The 23,493-nt window shown below is 30.6% G+C and overlaps 2 protein-coding genes across 2 annotated transcripts in view; one reads left to right on the top strand and one right to left on the bottom strand.

The window, feature by feature from the left end:
• Window positions 1-12,065, bottom strand: part of Ntan1 (N-terminal amidohydrolase 1) — a 62,009-nt gene extending 49,944 nt beyond the window's left edge. Inside the window, exon 1 of the mRNA XM_075313682.1 lies at window positions 11,924-12,065. The gene's annotated coding sequence lies outside the window, so the exon portion shown is untranslated. The remainder of the gene's footprint in view (window positions 1-11,923) is intronic.
• The window catches only part of LOC142241854 (uncharacterized), a 120,977-nt gene that overhangs the window by 70,019 nt on the left and 27,465 nt on the right, over window positions 1-23,493 (top strand). The window contains exon 2 of the mRNA XM_075313683.1: window positions 11,973-12,144. Coding sequence (XP_075169798.1) covers window positions 11,973-12,144 — 172 coding nt within the window. The remainder of the gene's footprint in view (window positions 1-11,972; window positions 12,145-23,493) is intronic.

The raw sequence follows: 23,493 nt of genomic DNA, 5'->3' as shown, positions 1-23,493 counted from the left end.
CCAAATTTTGACCGTATCACCCTTTATTCCACACAAAAAACTTCTGTTCTTCCAAAATGAGTTTCAGACCTTCGAATTTCATTTGAATTTTTTTCGCGGTAAAAAGGTTGTTTAGAGGAAAAATCTATTAGTTTTGTTATAAACTAGTCTTTACGGGATGTAAAAATTAATTTTCTGGCTAATTGAGTCTTCCTATTAAAAAAAAATATTCGGAAATCGGGTATCGCAAACGTTGTTCTTCTGCTGCAGTTTTTTTGAATTTCTTCGAAATCATTGTTGTTGTTTTTTTTTTATCTCAGCTTAAAACCATACATTGACTAAACTACAAGTGTAGCTTAACCAACAGAGGAAAAGAATGTTTGTCAAATTTATTTGGGCAAAGCCCATAGACTGCAAGATGGTTGGATGGACGCACGTTTCGGAATTACCACATTCCTCATCAGCATCCTCTACTTGCAGCAACACTATCAACCAATTATCAGAATAAATTCAGGCAGTTCATTAAACCCAACAATAAACCACACTTGAACCCTCCGAAAAAAGGCTTTACAGTGATAGCCGGCTTATGCCGAAATAAATTCGTACAAACATCTCTCTTTTCCTTTGCCACCATCAAATCATCGATTTGAGTGAAGTTGGCTGGGTTTAATTTTGAGCGTGCTTCCTCTTCTTTTTTTTTAATCGTTTTGTTTTGTTATGTTCAAACTTTTTTTCACCAACCATATTCTTATTACAAAACTTTTTTTTTCCAAAAATCACAGAACATTTCGTTTATAACAAGCAAATATGTCTTTAAATAAGACATTTTGAGATTTCGTAGTAAAGATTTAATATAGTTCTGTGAAATTGCGGATATCCTTTCGAAATCTTGCGAACATGTTTGGAATGTATGTAAAATTACTTTGTTTCAAATTCCAAAAGTTGTATCAGGAACAACGTCTTTAAGAAAGAGACCTAAAGAGGCTTGTTTACTTTAAATAAAGTTTTTTTTTAGATCGGCTTATGTGTGCTTGACAGTTTGAGTTGCTAGATGAGGGCTGTGGGGTCAAGTCAATTTAATTCCTTTACATTTTGGTCCTTCGAGCCGGATCGAGTTTTCTCCCACCCGTGGTAAGAAACTCGAACGGTAAAATCCTGCACACGTGTGTTTATTTGGGAAGTCCGTTCTGTGTGCAGGTAATTAAGAGTTTAAACCCCTATTTTCATGAAGCTCCGTTAGTGATACGTTATCTAACGAACTTTTAAACCGTGCTATGGACATATGTGTCATGTTACCTATATATCCCATATTCCAGTTAGGAACAATTTTTCAGTTCAGTTACCCGGAGAGAAGATATTTGCAATTTACATTTTGTTTACTGGCAGTTAAAGCCTAACGGAGCTACATGAAAATGGCCGTAAATGTTCTTTATTAAGAGGTAAAAACAAACATTTATTGAAGGTTTGAGTGCAACCACTCAACGTGTAAGTGATAAATGTTTACAGTAATAAATGTTAAACTTTTGGAACAAAAAAACTGCAAAACACAACGTTTGTGACACCTGATTTCCAAACGTTTTATGTTCTTGTGTGCATAAATACAATATTTTTGGACAAATTCTTCAGATTAGTAAAAGCTCCCTTTGTATTCCAGAAGGCTTAACTGAATAGGTCCTTTTAGTTTTAGAATCCATGTAATACTTTATTCTAAAGTCAATATTTTGTATAAAACCAAATAAAATCATATAAAATACCATAAACTTGTTTAGTGAGATTAGGAGGAAAAAAAGAAACATATTTCTTCATAAGAAAATATATGTTCTTTGCAATCATCTATTGTTCAAAATAAAAATTTCCTAAATGTTGTGAACACATTCAAAGACACACTTTATTCTCTGCATAATGTAGTTCTTAACTCTTAAACAAACAATGATAATAGCTGCACTTCCTTCCCACTATCGGTACAGCAATAATCCCTAATAACGGTTATTTACAACAAAATATAGAGGAGATTTTCTTGCAATGATCTTGGTTCGATGATGCTGGTAAGCCAATGTAATGATGCTGATAACCAGTGTGGTTACGAAACAATGCGTTTTTGCAATGTTTTAGTTGATTTGAAGAAACCAATGCGCTTCGATTTCTTTGTTATTCTTCCATCCAAATGATGTCTATTTTGTTGGATAGTAGATGAAATGGGAAAAACTGAAATGAAAACTGGATGTTTTTGCAAAACTTCCAACTTCAAATGGGGGTGGAGAGTTATACATTTATTGCATCACTTCACTTTGAGGCTGATCTCAACTGTAGTATAATTTATTTCATGTAACAGACTGCAATGAAGCACAATTGTTTTGAAAGCGCAATACACTTGAAAAATGAGAACTCTAAGAGATTTTGCAATTATTTATTGTAGAAGATTCAGTGGTAAGACCAACCGTCCTTCAATCACTTAAACGAATTATGAAACGAACACGAATGAAATAAATTCCTTCTCCAAAGGAACAAATACATTAATTGGGAAATGGTTAATAAATAAATAAAGTTTAATAATATTTAAATTTAAGAAATAAATAAATTGAAATAATAATTCATTTAATAAATATATTTACCCCCATTTTCATGAAGCTCCGTTAGTGCTACGTTAGCTAACGAACTTTTGAACCGCATTATGAACATATCTGTCATCTTGCGTATATATTCCATATGCCAGTTAGGAGCTTAACTGCTGAAAATTGTTCAGTTAAAGTTGACCGGAGAGAAAATATTTGCAATTTAATTTCTGTTAACTGGCAGTTAAAGCCTAACGGAGCTACATGAAAATGGCTGTTAGTCTATCAGTTTTATAATTCAACTAGACCTTTATTATTCCTAATTGTAAGCGAATGGACATTTGAAAATTTAAAGATATTCTCTTTGAGTAAGAAAATTTTCGGTATTATTTTATTGACAAAACATCCCAATTGTTTTAATACATCCCAATATTTAAAATATAAAAATTACAACTATATAGAAGCTCTGGTGGGTAACGAAAACGGAATTTAGTCATTAATTTATTGAACTGAGAGTGGCCAATCTTTAGTTCGCTAAGCTACACATGTTTCAACACTGGCAAGGGTCGCATTTCCATGTTCCTTCAGCATAGATCTGGTGGGGGGAAATGACCACGGTTACTACATTTGCTAGAATTCTACCACAAATGGTAGATTTTTTACAGTTTAGTAGATTGGTAGAATTCTTGATGTTTTGGAAGATTTTGCAAAATATTTCTCTCCAAGTAAGAGGTTCTTCAATTTTTTATAGAAATAAAATTCTATAGAAATAAAATTTTGACAAAATTTTCTATAGAAATAAAATATTTACAAAATTTTCTATAGACATAAAATTTTGAGAACATTTTCTATAGAAAAAAAATTGACTAAATTTTCTATATAAATAAATTTTGACAAAATGTTCTATAGAAATAAAATTATGACAAAATTTTCTATGGAAATAAAATTTTGACAAAATTTTCTATGGAAACAAATTTTTGGCAAAATTTTCTATGAAAAAAATAATTGACAAAAATTTCTATATATATAAAATTTTGACAAAATTTTCAATAGAAATATAATTTTCTATGGAAATAAAATTTTGACAAAATTTTCTATAGAAATAAAATTTTGACAAAATTTTCTATAGAAATAAAATTTTGACAAAATTTTCTATAGAAATAAAATTTTGACAAAATTTTCTATAGAAATAAAATCTTGACAAAATTTTCTATAGAAACAAATTTTTGACAAAATTTTCTATGAAAAAAATAATTGATAAAAATTTCTATACTCGTATATATAAAATTTTGACAAAACTTTTAATAGAAGTAAAATTTTGATAAAATATTCTCTGGAAATAAAATTTTGACAAAATTTTTTATAGAAATTTCTCAAAATTTTCTAGTTTTATATTTTTTTTTTTTAAACTTCAAACAAGATTTTTTTTGAAATCTGGTAGAATTGGTAAAATGTTCTTCAAATTTTAGTAGATTTTTAGTAGCATGAGAGGCAGCCGTGGACATGACTCAATTTCGGTTTTATATGCTAATTTTTTCAATGTGCATGGCATTCAAAAGTTCAAAATTCAAAATTTGGAAACCGAACCATCTCAATCTTCTTTGAAGATAATACTGAGTCACAATTGAAGCTTTAAAGGTTTACTAAAATTACGTAAACTCTTAACTCAAAATTATGATTAATATTTTTTTCAATGTATAAATTTCATTCTATCCATGGCAATTGTATGATCTTATAAAAACTAACAAAAATTCATGATCTCTATGCACTGAATAGAGTTTGCAGGATGCCTCCCAGAATCCAAGATTGGGGGAACTGCAAAAGGGGGTACAGCTATATGGATGACTGACTAACTTTGGTTTATGGAGAAAGCCTATCATGGTGATGGTTGTATTGTAAGTTGATGTGGATTACTTGTGGTTTTTTATTGGACATAATACCAACACGTACAGAGTTTTAGCCGCGAGGCACGCCTCTATCTCTAGTGTGCGATCTAGTTTAACGGCATGGCGGCTTTTTGGGAGACTACAGTGATGTTGAACGACGGCCGTAACAATGCCAGCTATGCATAGAACTACGTTTGCAATTGGGGTCTTTTTTGGGGATTTATTTTAGTTATAAGATTTTGTAAAATGTACTCTAAATAGGAGGAGATGGTATAATAAGTAAGGATTGTGGAATTTTAGGATTTTTGGGAAGTTGCTTAATACGGGAAATATACCAGAGAGAGAGAGAGAGAAAAGGGAAAGGATTTTAATGTTGCAAAATTTTTCTATAGAAATAAAATTTTGACAAAATTTTCTATAGAAATAAAATTTTGACAAAATTTTCCATAGAAATAAAATTTTGGCAAAATTTTCTATAGAAATAAAATTTGGACAAAATTTTCTATAGAAATAAAATTTTGACAAAATTTTCTATAGAAATAAAATTTTTGGCAAAATTTTCTATAGAAATAAAATTTTGACAAAATTTTCTATAGAAATAAAATTTTGACAAAATTTTCTATACAAATAAAATGTTGACAAAATTTTCTATAGAAATAAAATTTTGACAAAATTTTCTATAGAAGCAAAATTTTGACAAAATATTTTATTGGACAACATTTTCTATAGAAATAAAATTTTGACAAAAAAATACAAAATTTTCTATAGAAATAAAATGTTGACAAAATTTTTCATAGAAATAAAATTTTGACAAAATTTTCTATAGAACTAAAATTTTACAAAATTTTCTATAGAACTAAAATTTTCTATATAAATGAAATTTTGACAAAATGTTCTATGGGAACAAAAACTTTGACAAAATTTTCAATAGAAATAAAATTTTGACAAAAATTTCTATAGAAATAAAATGTTGACAAAATTTTCTATAGAAATAAAATATTGACAAAATTTTCTATGGAAATAAAATTTTGAGAAAATTTTCTATAGAAATAAAATTTTGACAAAATTTTCTATAGAAATAAAATTTTGACAAAATTATCTATAGAAATGATGTTTTGAGAAAATTTTCCATAGAAATAAAATTTTGACAAAATTTTCTATAGAAATAAAATTTTGACAAAATTTTCTATAAAAATAAAATTTTGACAAAATTTTCTATAGAAGTAAAATTTTCACAAAATTATCTATAGAAATAAAATTTTCACAAAATTTTCTATAGAAATAAAATTTTGACAAAATTTTCTATAGAAATAAAATTTTGACAAAATTATCTATAAAAGTAAATTTTCACAAAATTTTTTATAGGAATAAAGTTTTATTGTTGTTTTTGATCTCAGCTTAAAGCCATGCATTGACTAAACTACAAGTGTAGCTTAACCAACAGAGGAAAAGTAGGAATAAAATTTTCACAAAATTTTCTATAGAAATAAAATTTTGACAACATTTTCTATGTTTGGAAAACGTGTACCGAAAACGTTTTTCTTTTGTTAGAGTTTTTTTGAATTGCTTCGAAAAGTATACACTTTTATCACCATAAAAATTCGTTTGTTACAAAACTTTTATTTTTTCAATAAAAAAGGTTATTTTTGAACCAACAATACAGTCCATTTCGTTTGTATCAAACACTGTTCTTTTCGGACTTTAGGTCTTTAATAAGACACATTTTACAGTTCATAGTAAAAATTTAAAATAGTAGAATGTAATGTTGAACATTTTTTCGGAATCTTCCAACCATATCTGGAATAAAGGGTGATACGGTCAAAATTTGGTCAAGGGAAAACGCGTGTAAATCGGTGAAATCGTTTATTTAAAAAATCAAATTAAATTTCTTTTTCAAGTTCAATTAGTATAAAATTCAGGAAAAATATTCAGTTAGGCTTTCGCTTTTCCAAATCCGAATTGCCGGGCCTCACGCTTGACACCTGCCATCAGATTTTGTACAGCCACCTTCTTCGCCGCAGAAAGCCAGTTTGAACTGCTGCTCGTCCTTAGCAGTTTTTTGGTCTTCTTTAGGTTCCGCTTGACAATAGCCCAGTATTTCTCAATTGGGCGGAGCTCTGGCGTGTTGGGAGGGTTCTTGTCCTTGGGAACCACCTGCACGTTATTGGCGGCGTACCACTCCATGGCCTTTTTACCGTAATGGCAAGATGCCAAATCCGGCCAAAACCGTGTTTCTTCAGGAAAGGCAGCAGACGTTTATTCAAACACTCTTTCACGTAAATTTCTTGGTTGACAGTCCCGGAAGCTATGAAAATGCTGCTTTTCAAGCCACAGGTACAGATGGCTTGCCAAACCAGATATTTCTTTGCGTACTTTGACAGTTTTATGTGCTTGAAAATATCTGTTACCTTTCCCCTTCCTTTTGCCGTATAAAACTGTCTCGGAAGCTGCTTGTAGTCGGCTTTGACGTAGGTTTCGTCGTCCATTACCACGCAGTCAAACTTCGTCAGCATCGTCGTGTACAGGCTCCGGGATCGCGCTTTGGCCGTCGTATTTTGTTTATCATCGCGATTTGGAGTCACTACCTTCTTGTAAGTCGATAGTCCGGCTCGTTTTTTTGGCTCGATGCACGGTTGTAGACGATACACCCAGCTTATTTGCGGCATCTCGGAGAGAGAGGTTAGGGTTTCGCTTGAAACTACCGGCAACTCTCTTTGTCGTCTCAGCGGGTCCCGGTTTTCTCATTTCCCCCCGATCCAGACTTCCTGGCTGTCGACAAACGTTCCCCAAACACTTTAATTACATTTGTAACGGTTGATTTGGCAACTTTTAGCGATTTTGCCAGCTTTGCGTGCGAGTAGCTCGGATTTTCGCGATGCGCGAGCAAAATTTTGATACGCTGCTCTTCTTGCTTGGACGGTATTTTGACAACTGAAGAGTGAATTCCAAAATCAAAATAGGAGCAACATTCTACACACACACCTTCAAAATGAGGGGTGTTCAGGTTTTTTAAATGCAAAATTGAAAGAAATACGTGAAGTTTATATTGACCAAATTTTGACCGTATCACCCTTTATATGTACAAAAAAAACTTTGGTCGAAGCAGGGATCGAACCCACGACCTTTGGCATTCAAGTCGGACGTAGCAACCACTGCTCCACGGTGCCCAACTAATGTATTTTTCTGTTAAATAAACTTTGTTTAATCGGCTCGTGGGCGCCGCAAGCTATACTATATAAATATAACTTATATGGGTAATTGTTTATTGATGACAGTAACGGCTATATAGCTCAGTGGATAATGTGTTGGCTTACAAATTGCATGGTCCGCGGTTCGATTCTCCGTCCAGGCGAAAGGTAAAAAAAAATTTTTTTAAATTTATAAAATCGTATAATTTCTTCTACATTGTTTGTATTACAGAAAAAGGTGCTAAGAACTAAAAAACTTCGTGGAAGTGAGAAAGATGTGAGGGAAAATGCACTTAGCCAGAAAAAAAATTTTTTTTGAGTTAGTCTTTATGAAATGGTTTTTACATCCTGGAAAAGAATAAACGTTTATCACAAAAAGTATATACTTTTCTTCCAAATACACTTCCTTTCAACGAAAAGCAAATGAGAAACGAACTTTGTTTGTCTAAAATTTCGTTTAGGAGGAAAGAATTATTTTTTTGCGTGCAAATATCACTCCATTCCATATATTCATATATGATTCAATTGTGCTTGTTTTTTTTACTGAGGCCAAAGTAAGTAGGAAAATTTCGTTTCAGAGGGAAAAAAATATTTTTTGGTATGTAAACATAAAAAAAAAAAATTAAATAAAATAATTGTTTTCAAGAATATTTTTAACGCAAAAAAAAATCGTTTGTCTAAAATGTCGTTCCTCAGAAAAGAAAACTCTTCTTTCAGTGTGTATCAACTATTAACATATATAAAGAAGAATTTTTTTTTCATAAAATTCGCCCGCTCAATACAGTCAGCTGATGTATACCGGGTCAATAAAAATACTTTTCCATTTTGTCTTTTTTTATGGCTAGAATACTTCACCAATATATTTAAAAACTAAAAATTTAACTAATAGAAAGAACTAAACTTGAAAATATGGAACTGCAGTCTTTTAAATACTTCAATTAGATTTTTGTTTTCCCATGGTCCCAAATAAGCAATAGCTTTGGGAGGTTAATACATAAATCTTTTCATTTTGAATGTGTGAAGGGTTCGTATAATTCCTTCCACTTTTCATACTATTTCACTTTTACAAAAATCTGTTACCTCATCTGTTCTCTTCGTTACCGCTTGAAATGAAACTCTTGGCATAGTTGAGATTGATCGGTGCGATGAAGTGTCTATTTGACTGCAATATGCAGCGGTTTTTCATGCGAATACCTTTTTCTTCTATCAACTTTGATTTTCAACGGAATTCTGGAAGAAGTATTTGAAGAAAAACAAAAAACAAACGGTATGAAGGATCCCATTTGTTTTTTTGAAAGAGTCTCACTTTGAATTTCTTCTTAGAGCATTCTCTAAGTTCATTTACAGCCGAATGGTGAATGATAGTGGTTTGATAGCGTTTGCAAAAGGCTATCTCTTCCAAAGCTCTAAATAATCGCGAATGGTGTTGAAAGGTGGTAGGCGTTGTAAATTACAATAAAATGAATATAATTGATGTATGCCATTATAACAATGATGGTGGTTGTGGTCGACGGCGTTAACGAAGCCTATCTCAAGACGAATTCTTTTCCTTTTAAATTTAGCTTGGAATGATAGATAATCACTGGTTTCAAATTCATCGAATACTTAGAATAAATAATAGTGAAGAAAAAATTGTATTTATTTGGATAAAGTTCCATGAATTTTTATAGTTTTTGTTGCCTTTTTGTCAAATCAGATGGCGTTTGGGCAGGTGTTGTTTTGTCTTGCCTTTCTTGAGCAAAGAATGTGTTGAACAAGAGATGAACAATACTGAAATTATTTTATTTGGTGCATTTAAAAGAATTTATAAAAAAAGAACAATTTTAGTCGAATTGTAAAACGATTTAATTTGTCTCGGGGAAACGTAACCATAGAATAGGGTAGCACTCAATTATAAGAGAAGAAAATTCAATATCTTTGGTCTCTATTTATAATTTAACTTTACCTGTATGCAAAAAACAAAACAAAAATAAGCTTTCTGCTGAAGCGTTGGTTTTTTGTCACAGATTTTTATACCTCTCAAAAAAGTTCAAATATTTATCATAAAAAAATATAAATAAAGTTTCTTTAAATGTACTTGTATGTGCATTACACACTGGTCTATAAATAGACAAGCTTGGCCGTATACATTACTTGTGTGCTGATGACTATAGTGATATTTCTGTGTTAATTAGGAAAAGGGGACAAACGGTGTGTATTACAGAAGAGAAAGAGGTGAGAGAAAAATAAATCATGAGGAAGTGATGAAGATATAGGTATGATGCAATTAACCAGAAAAATTTCGGAAGATAGCCTTATTAAATTGTATTTACATCTTGTAAAATACATCAACAAAATAAAGAAACTTTTGTACCAGGAAAATAAAATTCAAAAATATTGTCATTGGTCTAAACTTTGTTTTGAGAGGAAGGATTTTTTTTGTGTGTACAACTATTTATTTTAACTTTACCCAAGGCCAAGCGCCACAGTAGATTTTGGATTCCATCCATGTTTATTGTCATACATTTTTATTTAATTTTGTTTAATAATCCCATATTTATTAACTCGGCTTCTTTATTTTCACTATACAAATTTTTGTAGTGTTGGACATTGTAGTTCAATGAAATGATCACTCACTTTAGCTCTTTTCCGATCAATGAACTAGTTCGGTCAGTTAGATCACTAGTTCATTGTCGGTCCATTTCAAGTTCTTTTGTTGTTCTTGTTCAGTTCATCATAAATTAGGAGTATTAGTTCTGCGTTGATTTATTCCACAGAAACACATACGAAAATAATCCGGAATAATTTCTGTGCGAAAAAATGTGATATGAGCATAAAGACTGAACATTTTGGAATTGCCAAGGGAAGCGAAGAAACTGATACAATGTGTTTAGTTGGCTAAATTGACATGGTGAACGAAAAATAACGATTGATGCGAACTAGTTCAACCCGTTAATTTCAGTGATCCGGAGTATTAGCTCTGTGTTGATTTATTCCACAGAAACATATACGAAAATAATCCGGAATAATTTCTGTGCGAAAAAGTGTGATATGAGCATAAAGACTGAACATTTTGGCATTGCCAAGGGAAGCGAAGAAACTGATGCAATGTGTTTAGTTGGCTAAATTGACATGGTGAACGAAAAATAACGATTGATGCGAACTAGTTCAACCCGTTAATTTCAGTGATCCGTTCAATTAAACTAGTTTGTTCGAGAACTACCCAACAAAAATAGTAAGAATGAACTGTATGGTTAAAATGGTGATGATTTGGCGCCAATGATTTTCTTCTTTATTTTTAGTTCATTTTTTTGTCTATGAGAGGATGTAATTTCGTGAACTGCAGTTAAAAAGTACAACAGGGCATTAAATTTTCCTAGTTTTAACAACGCTTTGTGGAAATCTTAAAATGTGGAGTAAAAATTAGTTCAATTTTCGTGCGAGGTAGTTCATTCTTCCTATAAAACAGTTCACTTTTTTTCGGTGTATGAGTGGGAAACTGAACCCCGTCTTTATATTTTTAAATTTCAACCCCTCCGTGTTCTCAGATATTTTCATGTAAATAGGTTCAGAAAACGAGCTCGAAATTCCCTTTCTCTGAAGCTCAATAAAGATGAGGTATCCCATTTTCATTGCCATCCCTGAAATTATTAAACAATAATGGTAGGACAAAGTGGACCTTTTACTTCTCTTCCCTAATAGTACGAAATGATTGAACTAGTTCGTTCGCGAACTACCCAACTCTATTTTTTTTAACGTATGAGTGGGAAACTGAACCCCGCCCTTGTATTTTTAAATTTCAACTCCTCCGTGTTCTCAGATATTTTCATGTAAATAGATTCAGAAAACGAGCACGGCTTGCTCGAAACTTCCTTTCTCTGAAGCTCAATAAAGATGAGGTATTCCATTTTCATTGCCTTCCCTGAAATTATTAAACAATAATGGTCGGACAAAGTGGACCTTTTACTTCTCTTCCTAAATAGGACCAAATGATAAGGCAATTTTTTAGCGGGACATTTCTCGATTTTTCCAAGAAAATCGAATTTGATATGATTTAAAAAAGAAGGTATGATAAGAAAATCTGGTGCTCTATTAGTACGGCTTGAAAATTTCATACAAAGTATGTATAGTATATAGTTTTCTTGTTCATACTTCATTTAAAAATACTTAATATATTTAGAATATTGATTTTAATGGCCAAGAGTAATATCTTTTCAATGTGTTAACAGTGACGTTAATAAAAAAATCCCATTAGAGGATAGCAAATATCACTAAAGAAACCACACATTATCTTATGTAGAATTAAAAAAAAAAAAAAAAAAACATTTAAAAAACTTACCTTTTTACTACTCAAACACTTTCAATTTATTCTATTCAATTATCTATAGTTAATTTCCGTACATGAAACAACCAGCTATTCTTTCCGGATACAACGGTACCTTCTCCTAACCGCAACAGTTCTGTTAATTGAAAATATTGATGGAAAGACCTCAACCATTTGCCACCTGCTGCTACTGAAAAGAGATTACAAAAAATCTACATTGAAATATATTAAACAAGGTATGTATTTTATTTTAAACAAAAGACAAAATATTATGAAATAATGGACAGCATGAACACCAGATATTAGCTAGTTTATCTTGATTCATCAGCTTAGAAAAGTTTCCAAACAATGGTTAGGAAAAAAACTAAACCAAAATGGGAAGTTGTTCATTTACATATGAAAAATTCATTGAAGTGGGATTGAAATATTAGTCTTATTAGATTAAACCAATTTGAAGAGAAGTTATCTCGTTTTGGGAGAAGAATTTAAAATGTTGTCTAAGATAATCTTAATATTCTGGAAATGGTTGACAGAAGAAACTTCTAGTAAATCCACAACAACGTCAATATACTTATTTATTAAATAATTTAAAACCATAATTAATTATGATATTAAATGGGGGTTTTGACCAAAACGCCAATATACTGGAGTTGTGTACTTGGAAAATAAAAAAATTTCAACTTTATTTCTTTCTGAAGGATGATATCAATAATTGCAGGTTGGGTTTTGCCAATACATCACATTGCTTTCGCCTCTAAACTGCTCGTCTGATAGCTGGCAGATTTATTTCAAATTAATTTACCTTCCATATTTGTCACTTTCCTTAAAAATAATTTTTACTTGTTAAAAAATCTAATTGATTTTAACTGATCAAATTGAATTTTTTGGGAGGTTCAAGTGTAATTTACTTTGGGTTTAGTGAATTACCAGAATTTATTCTGATATTCTGTTAATTGATAGTTTCGCTGCAAGTAGAGAATGCTGATGAGGAATGTGGTATTCCGAAAATCCAACCATCTTGCAGTCTATAGGGCATTGTCTAAAAACAATTGACAAATATACTTTTCCTCTGTTGGTTAAGCTAACATACTCTTGTAGTTTAGTCAACGCATGGTTTTAAGATGAGATCAAAACAACAATAATTATATTTTTATTTCTATAATTTTGTCAAAATTTTATTTCTATAGAAAATTTTGTCAAAAGTTCATTTCTATAAAAAATTTTGTCAAAATTTTATTTCTATAGAAAATTGTGTAAAAATTTTATATTCATAGAAAATTTTGTCAAAATTTTATTTCTATAGAAAATTTTGTCATAATTTTATTTCTATAGAAAATTTTGTCAAAATTTTATATTTATAGAAAATTTTGTCAAAATTTTATATTCACAGAACATTTTGTCAAAATGTTATTTCTATAGAAAATTGTGTCAAAATTTTATTTCTATAGAAAATTTTGTCAAAATTGTATTTCTATAGAAAATTTTGTCAAAATTGTATTTCTATAGAAAATTTTGTCAACATTTTATTTCTATAGAAAATTTTGTCAACATTTTATTTCTATAGAAAATTTTGTCAAAATTTTATTTCTATAGAAAATTTTGTCAAAATTTTATTTCTATAGAAAATTTTGTCAAAATTTTATTTCTATAGAAAATTTTTTCAAAATTTTATTTCTATAGAAAATTCTGTCAAAATTTTATTTCTATAGAAAATTTTGTCAAAATTTTATTTCTATAGAAAATTTTGTCAAAATTTTATTTCTATACAAAATTTTGTCAAAATTTTATTTCTATACAAAATTTTGTCAAAATTTTATTTCTATCGAAAATTTTGTCAAAATTTTATTTCTATAGAAAATTGTGTCAAAATTTTATTTCTATAGAAAATTTTGTCAAAATTTTATTTCTATAGAAAATTTTGTCAAAATTTTATTTCTATAGAAATTTTTGTCAACATTTTATTTCTATAGAAAATTTTGTCAAAATTGTATTTCTATAGAAAATTTTGTCAAAATTTTATTTCTATAGAAAATTTTGTCAAAATTTTATTTCTATAGAAAATTTTGTCAAAATTTTATTTCTATAGAAAATTTTGTCAAAATTTTATTTCTATAGTAAATTTTGTCAAAATTCTATAGAACATTTTTCTATAGAACATTTTGTCATAATTTTATTTCTATAGAAAATTCTGTCAAAATTTTATTTCTATAGAAAATTTTGTCAACATTTTATTTCTATAGAAAATTTTGTCAAAATTTTATTTCTATAGTAAATTTTGTCAAAATTTTATTTCTATAGAAAATTTTGTCAAAATTTTATTTCTATAGAAAATTTTGTCAAAATTTTATTTCTATAGAAAATTTTGTCAAAATTTTATTTCTATAGAAAATTTTGTCAAAATTTTATTTCTATAGAAAATTTTGTCAAAATTTTATTTCTATAGAAAATTTTGTCAAAATGTTATTTCTATAGAAAATTTTGTCAACATTTTATTTCTATAGAAAATTTTGTCAAAATTTTATTTCTATAGTAAATTTTGTCAAAATTTTATTTCTATAGATAATTTTGTCAAAATTTTTTTCTATAGAAAATTTTGTCAAAATTTTAGTTCTATAGAAATTTTGTCAAAATTTTATTTCTATAGAAAATTGTGTAAAAATTTTATATTCATAGAAAATTTTGTCAAAATTTTATTTCTATAGAAAATTTTGTCATAATTTTATTTCTATAGAAAATTTTGTCAAAATTTTATATTTATAGAAAATTATCGCATTTACTTGCCAAAGGGTTTTGTTGCAAATTTACACCTTGGATTGACTACCATAACTTAAGATCCGTTGATCGTAATTGAGTGGGTCGCAACGGCCGGTTCTCCCTTCTACATTGATAGTGGGTCAAATTAAATACTGCATATTATCGAGAAAATCTCATAAAAACTGTATTGAAGCCATATGCGGCACATTTTTCAGTCGCAGACCATGACTCAGCGCCAACGCACTCAACACTCGTCAACTAAAAAGGTTTGAAAGAGATTACTCACTTAATTTCTAACGCATAATTGTCACCAAATCTCAAGGTCTAAATCTGTAGGACTTTTGTGCCTGGGGCATTTGGGGAAGTAAGGTTGACACTGACGATAATCTCAAGATGATCTTAAGGGAGAATGTAATAAAAACAGTATTACAGCTCTGGGCAGCCAAACTTTCGACCGCAGACCATGAACATGAATCAGCATCATCGCACTCAATACGCGTCAACGGAGGCTACTCAATTTATTTCTATCGTTCGTTTCGTTGCAATGAAACAACTTAGAGAACCTTTGAAACACTCAGAAATGTCACCAGCATTAATGAGGTGGGAAAAAATCACCGCTGAAAAAATTTTTGGTGTTTGGTCGAAACTGGGTTTGAACCCACGACCATGTGTATGCAAGGCGGTGTGGCTCAAAATACCGCAGATCCACTTTCGTACAGCGTGCGATGACTGTATTGTTTTTTTTAAGTCCCTAGTTAGTGCCTTAGTTATGCCAATTTAAAGAGTTCTGAACTGATTCTAAAATTTGTTATTATTGCCAACATTTTTGTTTTTGATCATAAAATGAAAAAATAAAATAAAAAATAACGCATTACTTTGTTGCATTACAGACTCGCCAATCTTTTTTTCACTACAGTTTGAATATTTTTCCATACATGTTTAATTATTTCTGATGTCTGTTTTACTTATTGATTACTATTCATCTTTATTTTTAACAAAGATAATACATTCACTTATATTTACCTTAGCATTGATAATGTGTTTTTAATTGTTATGAAGTTAAAATTGCCATGGTATAGATTCATGATAGTAGGTTATTACCACCAGATCTGTCGTCGTCGTTTATTAAAAAAAAAAAAAAAAAACAGAAATAATAAATGATTGTGCTAACTTGTTTAGTAATTCATGGACTATAATAATAATGTGTAATTTCTACGAATTCAATCTTATTGAATGAAATTGGAGATTGAGTGATTTCAAATAACTATTTCAAATAACTAAGCGAAAGCTAAATATTTTCAAAAAAAAAAAAAAACAAGTATATACGGCCGTAAGTTCGGCCAGGCCGAAGCTTATCTACCCCCCACCATGGATTGCGTAGAAACTTCTTCTAAACACTGCCATCCACAATCGAATTACTTAAGTTGGGGTAACGCTTGCCGATGGCAAGGTATCTTAAAACCTCCTAACACCGTCTTCTAAATTGTATGTAAGTCCATACGTGGTATATATTAAATCAAAAAAGATCGATCCAATACGTATATAATTCAGTTTGACAAAGTAGACATAAAATTTTTACAAAATTTTCTACAGAAATAAAATTTTAACAAAATTTTCTATAGAAATAAAAATTTCACAAAATTTTTTATAGAAATAAAAATTTTCACAAAATTTTCTATAGAAAGAAAATTTTGACAAAAATGTCTACAGAAATAAAATTTTAACAAAATTTTCTATAGAAATAAAATGTTGACCAAATTTTCTACCGAAATAAAATTTTCTAGAGAAATAAAATTGTGATGAAATTTTCGATAGAAATAAAATTTTAACAAAATTCTCTATAGAAATAAAATTTTGACAAAAATTTCTATAGAAATAAAATTTTAACAAAATTTTCTATAGAAATAAAATAAAAACAAGTATATACGGCCGTAAGTTCGGCCAGGCCGAAGCTAATGTACCCTCCATCATGGATTGCGTAGAAACTTCTTCTAAACACTGCCATCCACAATCGAATTACTTAAGTTGCGGTAACGCTTGCCGATGGCAAGGTATCTCAAAACCTCCTAACACCATCTTCTAAATTGTATGTAAGTCCATACGTGGTATATATTAAATCAAAAAAGATCGATCCAATACGTATATAATTCAGTTTGACAAAGTAGACATAAAATTTGACAAAATTTTCTACAGAAATAAAATTTTAACAAAATTTTCTATAGAAATAAAATTTTCACTAAAATTTCTATAGAAATAAAAATTTTGACAAAATTTTCTGTAGAAAGAAAATTTTGGCAAAAATTTCTACAGAAATAAAATTTTAACAAAATTTTCTATAGAAATAAACATTTGACAAAATTTTCTATAGAAATAAAATCTTGGTAGATTATTTTTGGCTCGAGTGGCAACCATGATTATGAACCGAATAAAATTTGAACAAAATTTTCTATAGAAATAAAATTTTGACAAAATTTTCTATAGAAATAAAATTTTGACAATGATGAAAATTTTATTATGAACCGAATAAAATTTTAACAAAATTTTCTCTAGAAATAAAATGTTGACAAAATTTTCTATAGAAATAAAATTTTGACAAAATTTTCTTTAGAAATAAAATTTTAACAAAATTTTCTATAGAAATAAAATTTTGATAGATTATTTTTGGCTCTAGTGGCAACCATGATTATGAACCGATATGGACCAATTTTTGTGTGATTGGACCAATTTTGGTATGGTTGTTAGCGACCATATACTAACACCACGTTCCTAATTTTAACCGGATCGGATGAATTTTGCTCCTCCAAGAGGCTCCGGAGGTCAAATCTGGAGAACGTTTTATATGGGGGCTACATATAATTATAGACCGATATGGACCAATTGTGGCACGGTTGTTCAAGATCATATACTAACACCATGTTCCAAATTACAACCAGATTGGATGAAATTTGCTTCTCTTGGAGACTTCGCAAGCCAAATCTGGGGATAGGTTTATATGGGGGCTATATATAATTATGAACCGATGTGGACCAATTTTTGCATGGTTGTTAGAGACCATATACCAACATCATGTACCAAATTTCTGCCGGATCGGATGAAATTTGCTTCTCTTGAGGTTCCTCAAGCCAAATCTGGGGATCGGTTTATATGTGGGCTATATATAATTATGGACCGATGTGGACCAATTTTTATATGATTGTTAGAGACCATATACCAACATCATGTACCAAATTTCAGCCGGATCGGATGAAATTTTCTTCTCTCGCAATCCAAATCTGGGGATCGGTTTATATGGGGGCTATATATAATTATGGACCGATGTGGACCAATTTTTGCATGGTTGTTAGAGACCATATACCAACACCATGTATCAAATTTCAGGCGGATCGGATGAAATTTGCTCCTCTTTTAGGCTCCGCAAGCCAAATCTGGGGATCGGTTTATATGGGGGCTATATATAATTATGGACCGATGTGAACCAATTTTTGCATGGTTGTTAGAGACCATATACAAACACCATATACCAAATTTCAGCCGGATCGGATGAAATATGCCTCTGTTAGAGGCTCCACAAGCCAAATCTGAGGGTCCCTTTATATGGGGGCTATACGTAAAAGTGGACCGATACAGCCCATTTTCAATACCATCCGACCTACATCAATAACAACTACTTGTGCCAAGTTTCAAGTCGATAGCTTGTTTCGTTCGGAAGTTAGCGTGATTTCAACAGACGGACGGACGGACATGCTTAGATCGACTCAGAATTTCACCACGACCCAGAATATATATACTTTATGGGGTCTTACAGCAATATTTCGATGTGTTACAAACGGAATGACAAAGTTAATATACCCCCATCCTATGATGGAGGGTATAAAAAATTGTTTATAGAAATAAAATTTTGACAAAATTTTCTACAGAAATAAAATTTTAACAAAATTTTCTATAGAAATAAAATTTTAACAAAATTTTCTATAGAAATAAAATTTTGACAAAATTTTCTATAGAAATAAAATTTAAAAAAAAATTGTTTATAGAAATAAAATTTTGACAAAATTTTCTACAGAAATAACATTTTAACAAAATGTTCTATAGAAATAAAATTTTGACAAAATTTTCTATAGAAATAAAATTTTGGTAGATTATTTTTGGCTCGAGTGGCAACCATGATTATGAACCGATATGGACCAATTTTTGTTTGATTGGAAATCGGCTATAACATATATAACTATAGACCGATATGGACCAATTTTGGAATGGTTGTTAGTGGCCATATACTAACACCACGTTCCAAATTTGAACCGGATCGGATGAATTTTGCTCCTCCAAGAGGCTCCGGAGGTCAAATCTGGAGAACGGTTTATATGGGGGCTATATATAATTATGGACCGATGTGGACCAATTTTTGCATGGTTATTAGAGACCATATACTAAATTTCAGCCGGATCGGATGAAATTTGCTTCTCTTTGAGGCACCGCAAGCCAAATCTTGGGATCGGTTTATATGGGGGCTATATATAATTAAGGACCGATGTGGACCAACTTTTGCATGGTTGTTAGAGACCATATACCAACACCATGTACCAAATTTCAGCCGGATCGGATGAAATTTGCTTCTCTTTGAGGCTTCGCAAGCCAAATCTGGGGATCGGTTTATATGGGGGCTATATATAATTATGGACCGATGTGAACCAATTTTTGCGTGGTTATTAGAGACTATATACCAACATCATGTACCAAATTTCAGCCGGATCGGATGAAATTTTCTTCTCTTTGAGGCTCCGCAAGCCAAATCTGAGGATCGGTTTATATGGGGGCTATATATAATTAAGGACCGATGTGGACCAATGTTTGCATGGTTGTTAGAGACCATATACCAACACCATGTACAAAATTTCAGCCGGATCAAATGAAATTTGCTTCTCTTAGAGCAATCGCAAGCCAAATTTGGGGGTCCGTTTATATGGGGGCTATACGTAAAAGTGGACCGATATGACCCATTTGCAATACCATCCGACCTACATCAATAACAACTACTTGTGCCAAGTTTCAAGTCGATAGTTTGTTTCGTTCGGAAGTTAGCGTGATTTCAACAGACGTACGGACATGCTCAGATCGACTCTGAATTTCACCACGACCCAGAATATATATACTTTATGGGGTCTTAGAGCAATATTTCGATGTGTTACAAACGGAATGACAAAGTTAATATACCCCCATCCTATGGTGGAGGGTATAAAAAAGTGTTGTTCCACCAAGACAACGCACCGTGCCACAAGTCATTGAGAACGATGGCAAAAATTCATGAATTGGGCTTCGAATTTCTTCCCCACCCACCGTATTCTCCAAATCGGGCCCCCAATGACTTTTTCTTGTTCTCAGACCTCAAAAGGATGCTCGCAGGGAAAAAATTTGGCTGCAATGAAGAGGTGATCGCCGAAACTGAGTCCTATTTTGAGGCAAAACTGAAGGATGGTATAAAAAAATTGGTATCAAAAAATTGGAAGGTCGTTATAATCGTTGTATCACTCTTGAAGGGAACTATGTTGAATAATAAAAACGAATTTTGCCAAAAAAATGTGTTTTTCTTTGTTGTTTGTCAGCCAACTGTTACACAACCTTCATTTTGTAGGTTCTTGAAATTTTAGATCTTACAGCTATTGAATAGTGGAAATTAGAAATGTTCCATACATTAAAAACCGTCATCCTGTGAACTAATGTAATAACTGAAAATCTATTTTAAGACTGTATCATTTTTTATCCATTCAATTATCTTCGAAGAAATCGGAAAACAAACATGTATTTTTCTTCGGTCTTTTTTATTCTCTCTCTCTCTGACGTTTCTAAACATATATATGTTTATACGAAATTTCTGAATTACTATACGTTTGAATCCAGAGATATTATATTTGAGAAAATGTAATGTCCCAAACATATTATACTAGTTTGTGAACATTATATGCTTGCACTTAAAAATAATGTGCAAATAATTTGAGTTCCAAAAATATAATGTTTACACTTAAACATATGAAAAAAGTCTTTTTCGTCAGTGTACATATGTAATCTATTACATATTTCTATACACGAGTTTAAATTTTAATATGGACGAGTTATACTCTGCTATTTGAAATATTTCAAGAATTACAAAAATTCCTACTGTCTTATTCTTTAAAGAATCTGATATTTTTGTCATTTGAAATGTTATTGTTGTGTTCTAATGATTCTTAATTAGAATACTCCAATGACCTTTTCAATAATTTCATTCTCTATAAACAAAGAATAACTAAAGAAATCGAAACTAAAAAAATTGATTGTATCCCACAGTATGTCAATGTTAATTAATAATTAATAGGGAATTTCAACAACCGGCAAACGGAAAGACATTCAAAACCCGTTTTGGTATCCCTACACTAAAAGCCGGTTAATGGTTTTTTAAATATGTTATTAGTTAGTTCATGTTTTCTTATGACGTTGAATATAATGAAGATGTTGTTATTTGTTTCCGACATTATTTTCCATTTTCTTCAGTGTAAAAATAAAACACATAAGACGAGTGTAAAAAATTATACATGAGCTATAATTAAAGCAAGCTTCTTGGTATTAAATCAAGTTATTACTCTGCATTTGTCCGACAATATGGCGAATAAAAATGGCAAAAATTAAGTTAAGCTCTAGTATATGAAATCAAGTAATAATAGCCATAACTACCACTACTTCGCTCGTAGCAAAAAGAGGAGTTAGATTGCAGTTCAAGGTGGGGTATATGTGGATTTAATTTGAGCAAATTGTAACTGCCACATAACAACGTAAATTTGTTTTACAAGATTTTGATTGGTCTGAAATTTTTAATTGCTCCTCCCAACAAATTTTCCAATAAGAAATGTTACTTGCATATTTTAAAGTTTTTTTTTTCTAGATTTTTTCATTGACCACATTGGTTTATAGAGTCTATAGAGTAGAGTGAGATGAAAAAAAAAATATAATAAATTCTAATTGATTTCTTTTACGTATATATGTTATTGACGCAAATGTATGGGTTTTAGTTTTTATGGATTTTCGTCTTTCTTAACTGGAGCCATTGAAGAGATGTAAATTAAATGGAAATTTTATTTAACTTGGAAAATTTCTTTAGAATTTTATTAAATATCCAATAGTATAATTAAGTACATTGAAAAAAAGAGCATGCCCGGTTCCAAAGATTTTGTCTTTACTTTAACAATTTTAGTATTGATTCCGAGCCAAAGAAGCGGAGAATACAAGTAAGGATACTTTTAAGACACAATTCTCTTTTAAATTTGGGTTTTGTGTACTTGCTTCTAGGAAGCAAATTTTAATTTTTTGTTTTTTTTTCGGCTTTTTTCTTCATATATTATCAAAGTCCTTTAAAAACGAGTTAACGACAACTTTATTTTCCAAATTCAGAGTCGACTTGCAGTAGAAATTATGCTATGTTTCAAGTAAAAAAATCTTTAAAATATAGTGTTGAAAAACATGTCCTATTTTTGAACGATTTTTTTGCTTTGTAGCCTCGATGCAAAATGACAACAAATTTAAACACAATTACATTAATTTTAAAGATTTTTTGTGAATTATTAAAGTCAAGTTGACCTGACCTTAGCCCACAAATGTTTTCTTTCATGTTATGATACCCATTTTTAAGTGAAATCACTTAATTATAAGGACAATACGACTTCATTGAAAAGTTTATCGACTTTTGGACAAGGAAAAAACTCTTTATATTAGAGAAATGCGTCGCCTATGCTAAGCAAAATTTGTATTCGTATTTTAAGGACATGAAAACTTTGACCTCACGACAATATTTTTTTCAGTGTAGTTTCACAACGTAACATCAAATATTGATATACGTACTGTGTGACTGATATGTAGTACCCCTAACTTCAGGTTGTTATCTATAGAGCTCGTTTGTGACAACGATCGAGTTTACTTGCCAACTACAATTTTACACTTTCGATTGGCCACCAGAACTAAAGTGCCGCCGATGGTAATGGATTGGGCCGCCGTAACGATCGCTTGTATTTATCACCCGCTTGTATTTATCGTCCGTGGGCTCAAAATAAATATAATTTTGATCCCATGGTCAAAATTATATATGACACCGAATATTATTGGGGAAAAATGTCCTAAAGACAGTATGAAGTCCTGGGCATAAAAACATTTCGACCGCAGATCATACATATGGACTCAACATCATCGTACTTAGCACGGGTCAACCACGAATAGCTTAAAACGGAAGTTCATATCTTCCACACAATAGCCAACAAAATTTCCGGATCAATCATTAAGAATTTTGTACCTGGAGAGTAAGGGTTGCCACTAAAAAATACCAAAATGACGATCATCTCAAGAGGTCGCTTCGCTGGGAATGCACCAAAATACCACAGAGACACTTTCGTGCAGCGTTTGATGGCTTTGTCGGGAGTTTGAAGGCACGGTTGCCACAGTTGGTAGAATTCTACCAAAAATGGTAGATTTTCTACTATTTGGTAGATTGGCAGAATTCGTAATTTTCTGGTAATATAGATTTTGCAAAATATTTCTCTCCAACAAAGGGTACTTCTCACACTTCCTCTAGAAATAAAACTTTGAAAAAAATTTCCTCTAGAAATAAAATTTTGAAAATTTTCGATAGATATAAAATTTTGAAAAAATGTTCGATAGATATAACATTTTGAGAACGTTTTCTATAGATATAAAATTTTGAGAAAATTTTCTATTGATTTTAAATTTTGAGAAAATTTTGCATTTTTGAGAATATTTTCTATAGATGTCAAATTTTGAGAGAATTTTCTATAGATGTCAAATTTTGAGAAAAT

Source organism: Haematobia irritans, chromosome 5 (assembly GCF_050003625.1).
Source record: "Haematobia irritans isolate KBUSLIRL chromosome 5, ASM5000362v1, whole genome shotgun sequence".
In the NCBI taxonomy this organism is placed as follows: domain Eukaryota; kingdom Metazoa; phylum Arthropoda; class Insecta; order Diptera; family Muscidae; genus Haematobia; species Haematobia irritans.
The sequence above is the reverse complement of the archived record's forward strand: the minus strand, read 5'-3'. Positions and strand labels throughout refer to the sequence as shown.